The sequence below is a fragment of the Leuciscus leuciscus genome (genome assembly GCF_965113295.1).
Source record: "Leuciscus leuciscus genome assembly, chromosome: 12".
Classification (NCBI taxonomy): Eukaryota; Metazoa; Chordata; class Actinopteri; order Cypriniformes; family Leuciscidae; genus Leuciscus; species Leuciscus leuciscus.
Genome location: NC_138736.1, coordinates 30,254,606 through 30,272,240, shown reverse-complemented (window position 1 = coordinate 30,272,240; position 17,635 = coordinate 30,254,606). Strand labels below are relative to the sequence as shown.

The 17,635-nt window shown below is 36.5% G+C and overlaps 1 protein-coding gene across 7 annotated transcripts in view; it reads left to right on the top strand.

The window, feature by feature from the left end:
* LOC309511633 (uncharacterized protein) overlaps positions 1–17,635 on the top strand; it is a 27,704-nt gene extending 10,069 nt beyond the window's left edge. For 2 of the 7 annotated variants that reach the window (XM_082186854.1, XM_082186860.1), the window contains exons 2-5: positions 563–608; positions 4,839–4,904; positions 8,867–8,896; positions 17,092–17,635. In XM_082186854.1, the coding sequence (XP_082042980.1) occupies positions 563–608; positions 4,839–4,904; positions 8,867–8,896; positions 17,092–17,200 (251 nt within the window). In that variant the 3' untranslated portion in view covers positions 17,201–17,635. Of the gene's footprint in view, positions 1–562; positions 609–4,838; positions 4,910–8,866; positions 10,249–12,936; positions 14,608–17,091 lie in introns of those variants that run through there. The other 5 variants (XM_082186858.1, XM_082186857.1, XM_082186856.1 and 2 more) reach the window with 5 other exon arrangements.

Below are 17,635 nucleotides of genomic sequence, written 5' to 3'. Positions count from 1 at the left end.
ACAGAATTTTAATTTTTGGCTGAACTATCCCTTTAACAATCCATCTTTACACCACACATTTTTTCGCACTCATTTTGTGCAAACAGTCTCTGAAGTCGTATTGATCTGAGTGGCTAAACAGACCCTCAAGAGAGCTCTGGGACACTCATAGAAATTCAATTTAAGCATTAGAGACAAGACACTCAGCTTTTAACCCAAATAACATATCCATCCATCCATCCATGCATCCATCATTTATTGGCTCGAAAATGAGTTGAATCTTGTATAACTTCTTAAAAAAAAGGTTGAAAAGTGCTTTTTTTGTCTTAACTTATTGATCCTATACTTTTTTTTACAGTGTGTGCATAGGTTAGTTATTCCTAATGTATTTGAATTTAGATTCGGGATGCTGGATTGTGATGCTACTGATTGAATTTCACAATCTTGTTATTAAATTGAATTAAATGAAATTGTTGGAGATTGGTGGCTGAATGTCTTGAATGTAGATTTTATAGACCTTGAATTGATACACGAGTCAGAACTTTATATCACACTTTATTTTCTCTCCCTATTTTCTTTTCAGATCACTGTTCTTATTCTACTGGAAGAAATGCCTGTTCCATAAGAACGTAAGTAAAGTTTAAAAGTGCATGGTCAAGTGCATGGTATTTTTAATGAATACTTTATCTCTTCATTCGATCTATCTACTCTGTGGACAACTACAGTATTAGTGGCTGTAAAATAAGAGATATTGTGATGGTTGAAGTGAATATTGCATGATGTAAACATGTTTATTATATAGTCATGTGTTGTTATGCACTCCATTATCACCTTGATAATACGAGTTAGGTGTCAAGGTCAAGTATACACTGCATTGTAATTGGCTTGCCCACTATAATAGATAAAGAAAAGTTTATACCACACAATTAAACAGTACAGCTGTCTTAAAGGGATAGTAGGGGAGGACTATCTCTTTAATACACAACAGCCTGGAAATGCCACAGAAATAAGACGCACAGACTAAGAAATTAATTAAGAGTAAGTATAATTAAGTTTCAGGTTCAAGGCTCTAAGACATTTAAAAACGCAGGCTGCTACTGAATCTGCTGTCACTATATACGTGCCTTTTTTCTCGTCTCTCTCTTCGGCCTGCATTGTTCTCTCTCTCTTTCACCCTCCGCTGCATGAGTCACTCGTTTAACTGAATGTTGATTGCAGAATAGTTCAATTACTATAGATTTCCATCCCTTCATCCGTTTCTGTCCTCCTCCTTTAATGTCCCCTTAAACACACACACACAGTTTGCTGTATCACATAATGCAGAAAGCAAATAAATAAATTGTGTTTTGATATGTGACCAGCCTTATGAAGTGATCCACTCATTCCCTCCATCCAAGTTCATATGAAAATATATATCATTTAGCTGTTTCTGTGAACAATGCACCTCAATGGAATTGTATCAGAAAGTGACTCATGTGGAGTTAAGCTGAGACCTATAGATGTGTTATATGGCTGACTGTGATGACATGAACAAGGCTGAAATCATATTTAAGAGTCTGTGGTGATTTCAAACAGATGAGGTGGTTTTGCTAAGTGATGGGTGTAAAAGAGGAAGTGAGCGAGGCATATATGGATTCAGGCTTCGTGGTTTTAAAAGGATTAGCACATGTTAAAGTATAGATAATTTAAGATCATTTGCGGTTTTGTTTACTTGGATCCACTACTGTTCAAAAGTTAATACCTTTATTTAGCCAGGACATATTAAATTAATCAAAAGTGACATTTTTACATTGTTACAAAGAATTTCTTTTTCTAATAGATGCTGTTCTTGAACTTTCTATTCATTGTAGAGTCCTGAATAATTGTATCATGGTTTTCACAAAAGTATTAAGCAGCACAGCTGTTTTCAACTTTGGTCAAATTAAGAAAAACACTAAAACAAGTCACTAAAACAGTGGTGACTTGGCCACCACTGTCATCAAACAGGAAATTAAATAAAATTACTTTTGTAGCAGTACCATTGGAAACACCGTTTTTTATATGGATATACCATGGTATTTGGTGAATTGCTATCTAAGGGTGTGTTCACACTTGGCATGTTTGGTTCAATTAAAAGAAGGTGCGATTGCTTTTTAGTGTGTGTCATTTAAATAAGTGTGAACACTGCCATCCGAACCCTGGTGCGCACCAAACAAGTGGACCGAGACCTCTGAAAAGATGGGTCTCGGTCCACTTCCAAACGAACTCTGGTGTGGTTCGACTGAAATATGAATGCAACCCGGACCAAAGACAAGAGACAAGACAATATGCGACCCTAAAATCAAGCATACATGAACCAAGAGAACCGATCTACAAGTGTGAACACCCTAAATGCCATAGTATTTGAATAGGAATAGGAAAATACTGAAATTTCAGTACTGTTATATCAAATTACCATGATATTCTCATCTGATCCCATGGTACTGCCACAGTACTTGTTTTTATTTTATTTTTATGAATATGCTTTACAGCACTAATGATAAATGTAGTTACTAGGACATTTTATAAAAAATATGGTTTCCATGGTGAGTTCTTGGGTGAGATATAGAGAAATAAAGAGAATAACCAGCACAGATCTTGGCATCTCCTTTACCTACCTTTGGAGTATTTTAGTATTATTCAAATAAAAAATGGACGTAGTCATTTATATGAAATATTTCAGCCCATAAATATTTATAAAGCAAACTTGCAAAGCACCTACTGCCTTAAATTTTTTTGTACAATCAACTTGGATGTTTAAGTCATTTCAACTTAAAATATATTAAACTGGATCAGTTGAATCTTGAATAAGTTATAAAAGAAGCTGAAAATAGCTTAACTTATTGTGATGAGTTAAAGCAATGTAAAAACACATGTTGTCATAACTTATTGATCATATAATTTTTTACAGTGTAGTCTGAAGGTTCAAGTGCATTAGTTTGTCTAAGAGGCTATTTGAGTGTTTCCTCGAATTCCCCGTCTTTTCTTTTCTTTTTCCCTCTGTCAGTCTTTCTCTCCTTCATCCCCTTTTATCCATCACTCGACTCAATATTGATCTGAATTCATTTGTTTCTTATTGATTTAGTTATCCGCCCTCTGCCGCATTGTGCAAACACAAGGACACACAGACTGCTCAAACCACTGCCAACACACAATCAGACTCACACTCCATAAACCACTCACTTCTGTAGTGCATGTCACTTGCGCTCAAATACCCTAAAAATCATGAAAGATTTTTCATCCTTAAACATGCTTTTTCACACAAAAATCAGCACTATTTAGAAGTGGAAAGGGTTTGAAAACACACACACTAGCACCAGGTCCCTCCATCAGACTGTGTAATGATGTAGACTGGAGGCACAGATGCCATATTGATCACTGTCCTGAAGGAAAGATTTGAGAAGGACTTGACTAGAGACAAAATGCAAGCTGCAGTCCTTTGATAACCTCTGAAGAGCCTCTTTTATAAGAAAAATGATCATCGTTATTAAAAGGACGTCTTTGTGTGTGTCATTTGTGAGTATTATAGAAATAGATTCGAGTTTTTGCAGCGCACCTCAGAAAAACCAAATGGAATTTATATATATATATATATAAAAAGAAAAGTGTTACTTAAGGTTTCATCTTATTTTTTATATTTATTTGTATTGTTTATCTTTGTTCAACATCAATTCATTAAATAAATGAATATAATATTCAGGTTGATAGAAGCAATTATAATAGAGGCAGTACACTAAAAAATGGAAACTATTTTCACTCAGAAATTTCACAATTAATTTAAAAGAAATGGCAATAACAGATTGAATTAAACATGAAATTAGCAACAAATAGTATTTTCTTGTAAAACGTGCTCCAATAATCTTTTATTTTCACACTTTTTTACAGTGTACAGTGTCTAGTCTTTAAATGGATTTTTTGCAATTTCATAGCCTTTTTTCATACTTTAAGTGCCACAGAAATGTTCAAGTACTTTGAGTACCATCTAAATAGCATAGTATATGGTATTTAGTACCATGATGTACATCAAAGTACCATGATGCAATTACTTCAGGCTCAAATAATTGAATGGAGAACATGTTCAATCTGTTCAATTAAAAGACTTTTCAAGTTTAAAGATTCAGTTATAATAGGTATAATTCATTTAACATAAAACATTTATTATACACATCACATCACTCCACTCGTTTCAATAGTGCTTTGAAGAGTTTAGAATATTTTCAAGGTAGAAATTATATGAAAAACACTTCTGTACATTGCCTTTTATCTACATACATCTGGAACAGCTTAAAGAGTTTATCCTTGTCACTGTCAGCATTGGCTTTCTCACTGTGGGGCTATTCTTTGAAAAGCTGCTTTGAATGCATTCTGAATGCGTTGAGAAATGTACTTCGCAACTAGAATTGAATTGCTGATATTCATTTGGTATTTTTCTGTGAGGCTTAATGAATTTTGAAAGATTTTTTTATTGGTAATAGTTGTCATCTGCATTCTTTCCTACCATTTCTCGTCTTTATTGGCTTGTATTGTTCAGTGTAAAGACCCATTCACTCCAAGGATGATAACTGTAAAGATAACAATAAAGATATAGTTCTAAAAATCTTTCTCAATAGTAAAGAATAGCAGAGTACACACCACAACTATAACGATAACGGCAGAGAGAAACGACATCTTTGGAATCACTTTCAGAACGATTCACTTTTGCATTTTATTGCCTTTTTGGCAGGTATATCTTGTTAAGGCATGAGAAATGTTTTGTGTAAATAAATAAATTGCCAACTCCCTATCCTGTAAATCTTTCCATACAGATATTTATCAATATTTAATGTCTTTTCTGATGGCAGGAATGCTTTGGAACTGCAGTTTAGAATGTTTCTCCAGGACTGGAATGACAGAAGGAATTCTAGCATGTACGGTAATAATGAAAATGACCATCTTTCTCTTTTCTTTTCTTTTCTTTTCTTTTCTTTTCTTTTCTTTTCTTTTCTTTTATATCTTGATCTCTCTGTCATACATTGTGACTGAAGGGAATTTCAAATGTTTCTTTGATGTTTAGAACTAATGATTTAAATGTTTGAGAGAAAAATCCTGCAAAAACATGGACATATTTCATCACAAAATCAGAGGGGAAAAAGTTATATTTTGCATAAAGAAAATGAAGCCTAATTTTTGTTCATATTTTCATTAAATTAAGCCATTCTTCTCCCAAAATCTTTGGAATTCCCATTTTTCCCATGACAAGTGCCATTTTTTATTATTCTCAATACTGTGCTGCAATACAAAAATTTGCATTGCATAAATTATAGACTGTACCACAAATAATAAAATGGTGTATAAATTCTTTAAATTGAAATAAAAAAAGAAGTTTTTTTTTCTACATGATGAGAGAGTAATTTTTTACATTCTTTTTTATGAAAATAATGTTGTGCAAGAAAATCTGAATAATCTTAATAATATGCTTACGTTTCTATACGGACAAATAATATTTCTTATTTTTTCTGTTGATTGCTATGTCTTAAATATGAATTGGACCTTTTGTTTTAACGTGGTTTCGTGAGATTCACCGCATGCTGTACAAAGACTTAGAGCATTTCCACTTTCGATGCGGCGTTCTCGTCTAGTTATGGATTTTACATTTTTCTGCATTTTTAATCTCATAGCCATCGTTAAATACATATTTACTCAGTACATATAATTTACAGGTATAGACTCAAACAAAATGAACACATTATAGATACACATCCAGTCGCACACAGCTGGCACGGCACTTTGCTGCCACTGACAACACTGCCCTGGCAACCGATGGGCACGTCGCCAAGCCAGCAAGTTGCCAAGCAGCGAGTTCCCATAGCAACTTGCCATTCCCTGGCATTTTGAATAAGGTATCGGCAGACAAACACTCAGGCTTTCGGGGAGAAAGAGGGGTTTGGATGAGGTTGAAGAGTAGATAAAGAGTAATTGAAGAAAAAAAAAAACCGAAAATGAAAAGAAAGAGATAAAATAGAGTGAGTAAAAGAGACATAGATGGAGGGAACGAGAAAGACTTTTGTTAACTGGCCCTAAATTGAACTTAAATGTATGTGATAAACGTTGAATTTTTTCACGTTGTGCTTTTTTATACAAAATCTAAAAGAATCCTTCTCAATGCCACTTTTTTTTATCAATTTTTAAACTGAAAACACTTTAAAACTCCTAAAGATTTGTGGCAGCTTCATCACTTTGTGGTCTGATAATTAAGATCATGACAAGTACGTTTGACCTGATGTCCCAGTGATTCGTGCTGGCAAAGACACGCACACACACATTCAGGTTGGCAAAAAGCTGGCACTGGCACCACCGTGCCGCATTCGCACGTGATTGGACTGTGAATGTGGCAGTGAGAGAAAGAAAAAGAAAGAGGGAGGAAGATAGGGTGGAGCCGAGCCAGAAAGAGAAGGACAAAAGTCTTAAAGGATATTAAACCACATAAGTGACCAACTGCAACATTATGAGCAGAAGGCACAAATCCATAGGCCAACTATGTTGACAGTCGATAGGCTATCAACTGTCAAGTTTTTTTGTTTAGTTTGCGTCTGGAAAATTAATGCGTTTGGCTGTGAAAAGGACAGAGAATGAGAAAGGACCTGAATAGACCGCTCAGTTAATGTTTGGACTGCATTCACATCTCACCCTGGAGATCTCTGTCATTGTCAGAGGAACAGAGCTGTCCAACATATGTGTCTGCAGTTGTCTGGGAACAGTGTGACTGTTAACCGTTTCGTGTTAAAAGAATGGTTCACTCAAAAATTGCAATAATCTGATCATTTTTCCCTGTAGTGAGCTGTTAACTGATGCGAAACGGATCGTGAGTGATTTGAACTCAAGAACCGCATTAGTTTGATTCACAAGCAAATCATTCAGTCTTGTTTTGTGAAACAGATCAACTTTCATTGAGAAGAAACAAAAGAACGTTTTGCACATGAAACGGCTCACTTGTGTAAGGTAGTATAAAACACGCAACTCAGAATTAAATTCAGAAAGTCTTGATAACTCAGTCTACCTTAATTCGGATACATTTGAAAACTGCGTTATCGTTTCAAAACGCTCTCCCTCCACACGCGGTTTCCAGAAGTTTCTCATTCACACTGAAACTGAAAATGAAAACACTAAATTCACCTTACTTTGCACGCGTAAACCCTCATAAATGCTCACTGAGATGGTACAGATGGAGAGTGCTGGGTAGAAACTGATTACATGTAATCTGGATGACGTAATCGGATTCCAAAAATAAAGTACTTGTAATTAGATTACAATTTAAAATATTGTAATCAGACTAATGTTACTTTTCTTTGAATTACATGATTGCATGTTATTCTCACAATGGCAGTCAATTATTCATAATTCAGTGATTCTGCTTCTTTGTTATATTTAAAATGTTCCTTTCTAAAAAAAAAAGCCTACTGCTTATATACGTTCAGAAGCTCTTCCAGGTTTGTGGGTTTGCACACACAGACCATGTGACTAGTCACATGACTGTCACTGAAAACTGGGACCCACAATGCATTTGATCACTGGATTTACAGAAATCATTTAACTTAACAAGTGTTTTCTCAACACTTTTTTAAAAACGCAACTGCGCTCATGTTTTGCCGCAGAACAGCAATTACAAGTAAATTTTCTGTTATCTTTGCAGGACTGCGATATGAAGAGTAACATATCTTTAGCAACAATGTGATAGTGAATAGCACATAACAGACACAATAGCGTTATAAACATAGATATCTATTGGTTCAATATGCGTCACATGACTAAACATGCATCATCGTTTTTAAATACCTCGCACTACAACGCAAAAACGCCGTTTTCAAATTTATCCACTTGGGTAAGCGTTTTCAAAAAGCTCAGTTTTTGCAGGACAAAAACTCCATCTCAGTGTGGACAGAAGGCCAAAACTGAGAAAAAAGATGCGTTTTCAAACAAAAACATATTAGTGTAGACAAGGCCTGAGAAAACCTAGGGCTTATAAACACAGGGAGCAATCAAGGTAACAGCGAACAGGTGTGGAACTCAAATCAGCAACCAAGGATACTGAGAGTGCGTCTCAATCAGCTCCCAAGCTTCCTAGGTCGTGAATCAATATATCATGTACAGGAATTTGGGCACTGGTATGAACTGGCTCACTACACATTGGGACACTGATGACTCTATTTCCGGCAACATTCTCATTGTACAACATCACTACTGGTACTTATGAACAACAGCAGAACTGATATCTTTCTGACAAAGTTTAATGTTATTTAAAGTACATTATAATAAATACTTGCTTGTTACATATACGTGCAACATTTCAGCCATAATGTTCATTACCTGTATAGCGATGTATGTTTGTGCTGAAATAAACGTAACATCTATCGCGTGTAAATATGTGTTGTGAGTTGGCTCACGTGATTTATGTTTCGCGCTTCAGGACTTTCGTTAAGGGAACATAGTGATCATCGATGCTCCCTGGATTTCACAGTGAATTGTGGGACTTTTTAGGAAGCGAATGTTTCAGTGCACTGGAATGATTTTTAAAATGGCTGACTCCTTGATCAGTGCCCTGACTACTGAACTAGGGAGCTGATTTAGACGCACCCTAATAATGACAGGGAACACTGGCAAACAGGAACCGAATTAAAACGAAACCAAAACAGAACGAGACCGTTATAACTTGCTACTTCTAAGGGGGATTTTAAGATTTTCATAGAAGTGATGTAAAATACACTATTGTCAACTGGAATATAGTGCACGAGTCGCACATCTATGATTAAGTGGTGCTTTTATGTAATTTTCTAAATCCTCATTCATAATAATTGTATGTAAAACAAAACATTTCTCCTTTTGTTTTGCACAGAATGAATGTCATTAATGGATCCACATGCGGGTGAGTAAACAATGACTTATTTTTTTCATTTTTGGGTGAACTATAACTTAATTCAAAGCTGGTGCCAAGTTTCTGGTAATTGTTTGCAGATAAACTAACTTTTGTGGTTACAAATGAGAGATTCTTCATTCTAGAGATAAGCAAATATAGACTTATCCACAGGTTGGATTCACTTTCCAGGGTTTCAGACAAAAGTTCAAAATGAAACAGATGAAGGGCCTTTATCTTGTTTGAACTACATATGAAATTGATTGATTTCATCTCGCTAAGCATGTGCAATTTCCAAGTACTTCAAACGCCCCAAATCTTACTTTCTTTTCGGTTGTTTTCGGTTGTGCAATAAGTAAGACTTTGAACATAAACATAACTATGGCTTGATCCATCCTGATTATTTTGTTTTCTCTATGAAAAGCTTCATGTCAGTCTCTTGAATTGTGTTTTAAATACCAGTTCCTTCTCTTAGAATAGTTTGATTTGCTCTCAGCTTCATTCAAGGATTCATCGCACACATGGAATGAATGTAAGAATTTGAATTGTAAAAACACCATAATGATTCAATTAGTAGTAAATAATAGTAGAGAAATCAATCATGTCCCTCGACATAACGCTCCATGTTCACAAAAACACTGTAGAATGAAATGCAGGTTTCAGACTTCAAGGCTGTGGCCGCTATGAAAAGAATAAAGATGTGTATGTCTGAGCATAAGAAAAGGATACTTTCCCATAGTGCACTCCTTAAAGGGATAGTTGAAAATGCTATCATCAACCTACTGACCCTCATGTTGTTCCAAACCTGTAAGACTCTTTCATCTTCAAAACACAAGTGAAGATATTTTTAATGAAACTGAAACTGATTTCTGTCCCTCCTTAAAAGTTCTTTCAAAAAGGCCTTGCAGAGATTGTAAAATAAATCAAAAGATTTAATCCAAGTCTTCTGAAGAGACACAATCATTTTATATGTTTGAAAAGGTTTGATTTAGGCTTTCATTTGCATATAAACATTAAATAGCGAACATATATAGAGTTCAGTCGTACTCGTTTGACATTGGTTTTTTACACGTCAACAAAGCACATTTGAGCTTCCGTATCATATCTGATTGTGCTCCTTCATAAAACTTGGAATAAACAAAATATGGTTTACTCTTTACGATGTCTTTATGAACTTTTCGAACTATCTAAGTTTTGGTTGTGTGGACTTTCAATGGAGGGACATAAATCACTCAGGTTTCATTAGAAATATCTTCATTTGTGTTTCGAAGACGAATGAAAGTTCGGATGGTGGGTTTGGTGCATGATGGTGAGTAAATAATGACCGAAGTTAGGTGAATTAACCCTATAAGTCAATCAAGACATCCGAAAGAACCTTTTATCAAATATTTTAATTTACTTTACTTTAATACTTTATCAGTAATATAACTTTTCAAAAGTGGATGATGTGTTGCTTTACATCAGTTGTCCAGTAGGGGAAGACATTATGCATGAAATATATTGACACCTGACTGTGAGAGTATATAGAAATCGAACCACGAGTCAGTGCGCTGCAGGCTGAGGTAGTTGGTTGTATGGTTTTGCATCATAATCAGCCTGGAGTTAACTGTACAACCTTCTAGCTTTCCCTGCGGTGTCACCATTACGTCGAGGTGAGTATGAATGACCATCAGATGCATATAGACAAGCATTTCAATCGTTTTTGCCTTAAAATTGAGCTGCAACATATGGTGTGAATCCGCACAGCACTTTCATTGTTGTTGTTTTTGTAGTTTCAGTGTTTGTCGCTCATTAACAGGCTGTTAGTCACCCCTATCTCCCATATGGACAGTTTGGGTGAGTGCCCAAATGCCCCCATCCACAAGAGGGCTCCAACAAATCCATGAAGTCTAGTAAATTCCTAATTAAAAACAACATGGTGGAGATAATAGATTGACATGAGAAAATAAACAAGAGGTTAAATGTGTTTTGTGTACCTAATACGGTTGTTTAACCTGTAGCTCAAACAGTATAGAGGATGGTGTTGCTAGAAACACTAAGTATTGGTTTCAATTCCCAGGGAATGCTAGACTGGGTAAACCTGTAAATTTTTCTATACTGCTTCCGTTACAAATCTGCGGGGACCAATCACAAACTGGCTATCCACCTGGCGCGCTATTGGCGGTTTTAACACGATGATAGAGAAGCGACGGCAAGCCGTCTCTTGCGCGACCGTCAATCCAATTTATTTTAACCTCCCGACGATGCTCAATGGCTACTTTAGTTTAGCAAACAAATCGCTCGAGTGGGTGTAAATAAATACCACTCACTTTCATGTTTTTTTTGCACAACCTGCAAAAATCGCTCGATGCCATTGCATTGAAGTAGAATTAAAATAGAATACATTCAGCTGCTGTAAGTGTAGTTTTAAATAATACATTTAATTGTATTAATGTCAGCAAAAATATATTAAGCAATGTTTGAAATGCCATCTGGTGGACGGGGGGTTATGGGGGGTGCTGGATGGCAGAGCCAGGCTAAATGCACATAAATTGTACAGATATCAACATGCATAAATATGTAATTCATAATTTTTGAATTCTGATTGTTTCTTTTTTATTTCTTTTTTATTAGAGCTGTCAATGCTAAAAAAAAATTTACTAGATTAATAATAATAATAATCGGCATTAAAAAACCTTAAGTTTTTTAAATATCCTAAAAAATATCCTGGCTCTTCCAAGCTTTATAATGGGAGTGAATGGTAACTTAGATTTTGAAGCCCAGAAAAAGGCCTTCTGAAGCGAAGCGATGCATTTTTGTTAGAAAAATATTCATATTTGTAACTTTATAAACTATAATCACTGGCTTCCAGCAACGGCCGTATGCAAGTCTAGTTCCGGCAGAAAAGAGAACAAATAAGCCTGGGTAACAAACTCAAACTCAAATTTCTCTTTAAAAAATTCTCATGACCGGTGCTTTGATTTGCTCTATCCTCTGCGCTTCCGCGTCCGTCAAATACGTCATGCGTCGGGTCAGAAGTCACTCTTCAGCTGAAACTCAACTCGAGTACGGCCGTGAACGGAAGCCAGTTATTATAGTTTATAAAGTTATAAATATAGATATTTTTCATACAAAAAACGTTTTGCTTCAGAGGGTCTTTATTAACCCTTCAAACCCATATGGATTACTTTAATGGATTTTTTGGGTGCCAAAAACATGGTACCATTCACTCCCATTATAAAGCTTGGAAGAGCCAGAATATTATCACTTACGCCAACGGCCTCGCCCCGTTCTCACGGCCCTCGGCCTCGTCCTGCTTGCCACACAAACCCCTTAAGGTAATTAAGTGTTTTAATAAAACCTTCTAATTAGCCCACAATTTTTATATCATTATTTATATTTCTGAAAAAATTAAGGAGGATAGTATAATATTATATAATATTATGTAGCAATTGATATGTTAATTAAGATACAGATACTTTCAAATCTTTTCAATGGAGAAAAAATTGTGGATGAATGTTGGTAAAGCATCTCACTTTTTTATTTGATCACAAGCTGTACTGTAGATAAGCTCACAATAGCTGACTAAACTGGAAGAGGAGAAAGTATTTTGTCATTGAAAAAATGACTCAATTCGCACAGGTATTTATGGCATTAGCACTGCTGTGGCTCTCATTCTTCTCATTTTTCCTCAATATTGAAAGTATTTTAGACAAAACCAAGCAGCACTTCATTATCCATTTTCCATTACCCGTAATCTTCAGATTAGCTCATTTTAGTGTGAATTCAGGTGCAAACTGCTGTTCTTTTCTTCTCAAGCACATACATTATAATAATAGCAGGATATTAGGATTGGTTTTTAAGTTGTGTGGTCGGTGTGTGTTTGCAATTAGCCCCTCAATCATCTCTCCAGCACTCTTCTGAATGAGAACAGTCTCCTCCTCCTCTGTCTGTCCCGCTGACTGTCTGGCCGCTCACACGGTCTGCCAGGATCCGCATTGCGTTGCCCTTCTCCTCTAAGAGATAAAAAGAGCACATATCAGCAATCTGTGCCTGTCGTTGTTCTTTTCCAGACACGTAAACACACACTAATACGTTCAGCTCCACATTACGAGAAACAGAGGAATCGCACTCAGGAGAGACTTGGTCGAGACTGACTCGAGAACAAAGAAACGGTTCTGTGCATAAAAAAAAAGAAAAGAAAAAAAGGCACAAAATAAAATCCTAACTATTATTTGATGGACAATTCCAGATTTTTCAAATCATATAATGAGAATCATTTGAGTGGCGTAAACAAATGCACCATACTGTAGATCTTGATGCATTCATTTGATGGCATGCTAGAACAGGTGTCTCAAGGGATGTTTTTTTTTCTAAATATCTCGCATCATAATGCAAGCTAATGTATTGGAATTTTGGAAACATGCTTTCTGTCATAATCACCTGATTCTTGCTCACTTGATTTTCCCCAAACACTTTGTCTGTCTCTGGTGTTTTGGCTCGTTATCTTTTGATTAATCCGTCTAATTGTTTGTTTCCCTTTTCAATGTGGCCATGATTGGTTGTATAACTTTGTTTGTTTGTTTGTTTATTCGGCTCCCTCATCAGTGTGTGTTTTGTGAATTCACAATTTGGATCATGAATATGTATTGTACACAGGCTGTTGGTATTCAGATCCTTGGAGAATATATACTTGTTGTGTATTTAAGATGAAACCAGTGGTGATGAATTGACTGGTTAGCATTACTTAGTTAACCCCTACTGGTAGATGTCGTAACTACACCATCTGGGTACAAACAGCATCTTTCTCTGTTGACGCCATTAGCTATTTTTCCATTCAAAGTTGCAAATTTTACTTGTGCGGAAAATTGGAATACCGAATAAAACATTGGCTAATGAAGCAGCTTTTCCATCCCATATATTTCAAGAGAACCACATAGGAAAATGGCGCAAAATATCTGTAATAAAAATGGAAGTTGCTGGAATCGGGGAAGCCACTGTGGCTCTTTTTTCGTACATCATAAATGACTTGCATTTCAGAGTGTGCAGTTGAAACGAAATAAACACTGTCATGTTATTTTGCGTTTGGATGCTAGTGTTAGGGAACGCAATCATGTGAGATGTTTCTGCAAACAGAGGGAATTAAATCAAATCATTCTGATAATGACTTTGACTGATAAAGACTTTGGCTCAAGCATTTCAGAATGACCAAACCAACATCTGAGATACTGTGCAAAGAAATTGGTCCGCTGGTTAGTCCAGTTATCCAATCACATCCTAAAGTCATGCGAATACTTTGTTGCGCATCAAGGGATTTATTCGGTAAATGTACATCCATCGTAGTTTATGCGCATGTCGTCTTATCGAATAAAAAAATGTACGCCTTGATTGAGTGCATTCATTTTTTATGTGCATTTTTAGAATTTATGCGCATCATGGAATTGTTTTCATTCAGCATTTTTTTATGCAAGATCCCAAAATGCAAAAAAATAGGTGAATGGAAACTTAGCTATTCGTAAGTGTGTATTATGGCAAAATTGTCCAAGTAAAAATTTACCAAGTAACATATAAATCACAAGTATTTCATTTATATTGCTGTAGATTTTCTGCTGCCAGGTGTTTCTGGAACTTAGTGTCCATGAAACAAAGATGGCTGCCTCACGTACTTCAGGGAATCCTATAGCCTACCAGCTGAGCATATTCACCCTTGAGATGAGTCGGAATCAACGTATAGCTTTCTCAAGGTATTATCTATTCATATACTATATCTGTCACGTGTAGATCTCTTTTGGTTTTGTTTTCTCTGTTCTGTTCCTGTTTTACCTGTGTTTCCTTTGGTAATTCCTAAGTTACGTTGTTACCTGTCTATTCAAGCCTTGAGTTTTCCTTACTACTTTGTCCTGTATTGTTTATGGTATTGGTTGTATTTCTCCGTGTTCTACTGAGTGTTTGTCATTAAAGACTGATCTTTTGGCTTTTTATTACAGCCATCGCGTTACAATCTCGTAAAAATAATAATACATTTTACACAGAACAATCAATTTTATTTACTCTTAAAAGTATATCATAGATAAACGTGCTGAAAGTGCTTCATATAAGAATATAAAAAGTAATTGCATTAAAAAGTGATTGCAAAAAAACCAAAAAATATTATTTTTTATTAATTTCCCTCCTCATTTTTTGTTATTATTATTGTTGTTGTTTTAAATAGTATTCATTTCCCTTCCTTTTCATTTGAGACTTTTGTTTCATTTTAGAATTTTTTATCATTTTACTATTATTATTATACATAATAAAAAGACAAATATTTTGTACAAAGGAGTCACATGATCGATGTTACAAATTAATTTTTTTCTTAATGACCTAGAAATACACAATCTTAATTTTTTTAAACTCAACGTGGGTAATGACTTAATTTTTATTTTATCATCATTATTGTTTTAAAATAAAAAAACAAATGTCCTACTTATTTCCAGATTTAAATCCCATATGTCTAGTGTGGTCTCAGATTATCGGCCTCCAGTGTATATTGTTAAAAACTAAGTAGGCTATAGGATTATTATGTAACCCACTAGCTTATATAAATGTACCATATACCATACAGTCTGAATTGAAATGTGTAGCCTAAAATGTATGCACAGTTTCCTCAAACAGCCTTTAATGAGTTGTCATTAGATCAGATCTTTCTGTCAAAGGAAAGAGTTTAGTCTAATGCAGCATGATGGCTGGTGACACTTTTTATTACTGCAAGGGTAATCACCTCAAAGCTTTTGTTGTCTGGGAGAGGAATCTCTCTTTCTCTCCATCTCCCAAAATGATCTTTAACTCCCAATCTCCCAGTCTATCCCATATTGTCTCATCTGTTCCATTTCACACACAAAGACACCCTTCCAAGCCTTGAGATCAATCACAAGGTGTTATGACTGTTCTTGCGTTCGAGTGCCAGACATTGCTGTGGGGGGGTGGGGGGGGGGTGGAAGAGAGAGAGAGAACGGCAGATATTCTATGGACAAAATGCAGGAGAGTAGGAGAAGAAGGGGGGGGGGGTGTTGGTTAGAGGAAGCGGAGCGAGACGCGGAGGCAGGGACAGTGACGACAGGGAGCAGCACTAGGTCTGAACGTCCACGGCACACGCTGGTTGGGTGCGTTAGTGTTTAGGTGACACTGATTTATGATGCTGGGGGGATTAGACATGGTTTCTGTCGGGCGGGAGGAAGGAGTAATGAGAGGAAGGGAGGGAGAAACGGAGAGAAAGGGAAGAGAAGAGGGGACGGCATCAGATAATGGTGGGCTGCTCAAAGCGCACCTATCTCATGATCGCCACGAGTGTCACAGCATCAACGCCACGCTAGGAGAGAGAAGAAGAAGAGAGGAGAGCGCGGGGGAGATAGAAGTCAAACAGGGATGGAGGAAACTAGTTTATCGTACGGCTCTAAGGAAGCGAACGTCGGATCGCGCTCGGGAGACACTATAGCGGATTTCGTGACAACTCTTTAAGTGTATAACATACGAGGTGCGCCGTGCATGTCGGTGAGCGCGCGTTTAGCCATAAATTAGGTTGGGACAAGCAGGAATAGTGAGCAAAAGACTGCAGAAGAAGAAGCAGCAGTGCTGTTTCGACTTCTATGCTCGGCTTTTTAAACGTTTGACTTTGCCTTATAACCCTGCAAACTGTTGTTTTTTCCATGCATGCCTTTCCAAATCTGCCTTTTTGTCTGCTGTTTCCCCCTCCACTCTTCTTTGGGAAGAGCCTTAAAACTGGGGCACTACGAGACCGAGACAGACAGAGGAAGAGAGAGCAGCGTTTGCAGTTTTCTGGGACTACGTGCTTTCTATACATCTTAGAACCGCAACGCGCCGCCTATGCCGTACGATCTACCGCACAAAGGCCAGGCGGTTTATGATACGCCTCGCACATTTATAGATATATGTCGCTGGCATACACACCGATGCCTCTGTGTTTGTGGCTTGGCAGAAAAGGAGGGCAGCCAGAGAGAGAGGGCAGAGACAGTTTGCTGGCAGTGCATATCTGTCTTTGGGTTCATTCGGTTCAAGCGTCGTGTTCGGTGTCTGCCACCAGGGGGCCGGACTGAACAAACTGCGCACTCTTTTATGGTGCTGAAGCAGAGATGCTAAGCCTTAATTTCAGTGTTAATTAGGCAGTTGCTGTCAATTCCTGAGGGTTCAAATGAGTTTAATATGTTAAACCTTGTTTCTGTTTGCCACAGGTCGCAGCCTCCAGACATCCAGAGACGTCACTCGATTCGGAGAAGAAACCGTCATTGTGAGGTCGATTCATTTACTTTTTCTTTCGGCAAATCTGACAAAGGTACGTAGGACGGTAATGAAGTGTCCTCATCCAAGATCAATTGTTATTATTAATAATGTTCGAAAGTTTGGGGTCGGTAAGATTTAATCATGTTTGTCTCTTATACTCACCAGAGCTGCATTTATTTGATCAAAAATACAGTAAAAAGCAATATTGAGAATATTATTACAATTTTAAATAACTGTTTTCTATTTGAATATATTTTAAAATGTAATTTCTGATGGCAAAGCTGGATTTTCAGCATCATTACTGCAGACTTCAGCGTCACATGATCCTTCAGAAATCATTCTAATATGCTGATTTGGTGCTCATGAAACATTTATTATTATCAATATTGAAAACAGTTATGCTGCTTAATATTTTTGTGGAAACCGCAATACATTTTCTCCCAGTATTCTTCGATAAAAAGAAAGTTTAAAAGAACAGCAATTTTTTTTCTTTAC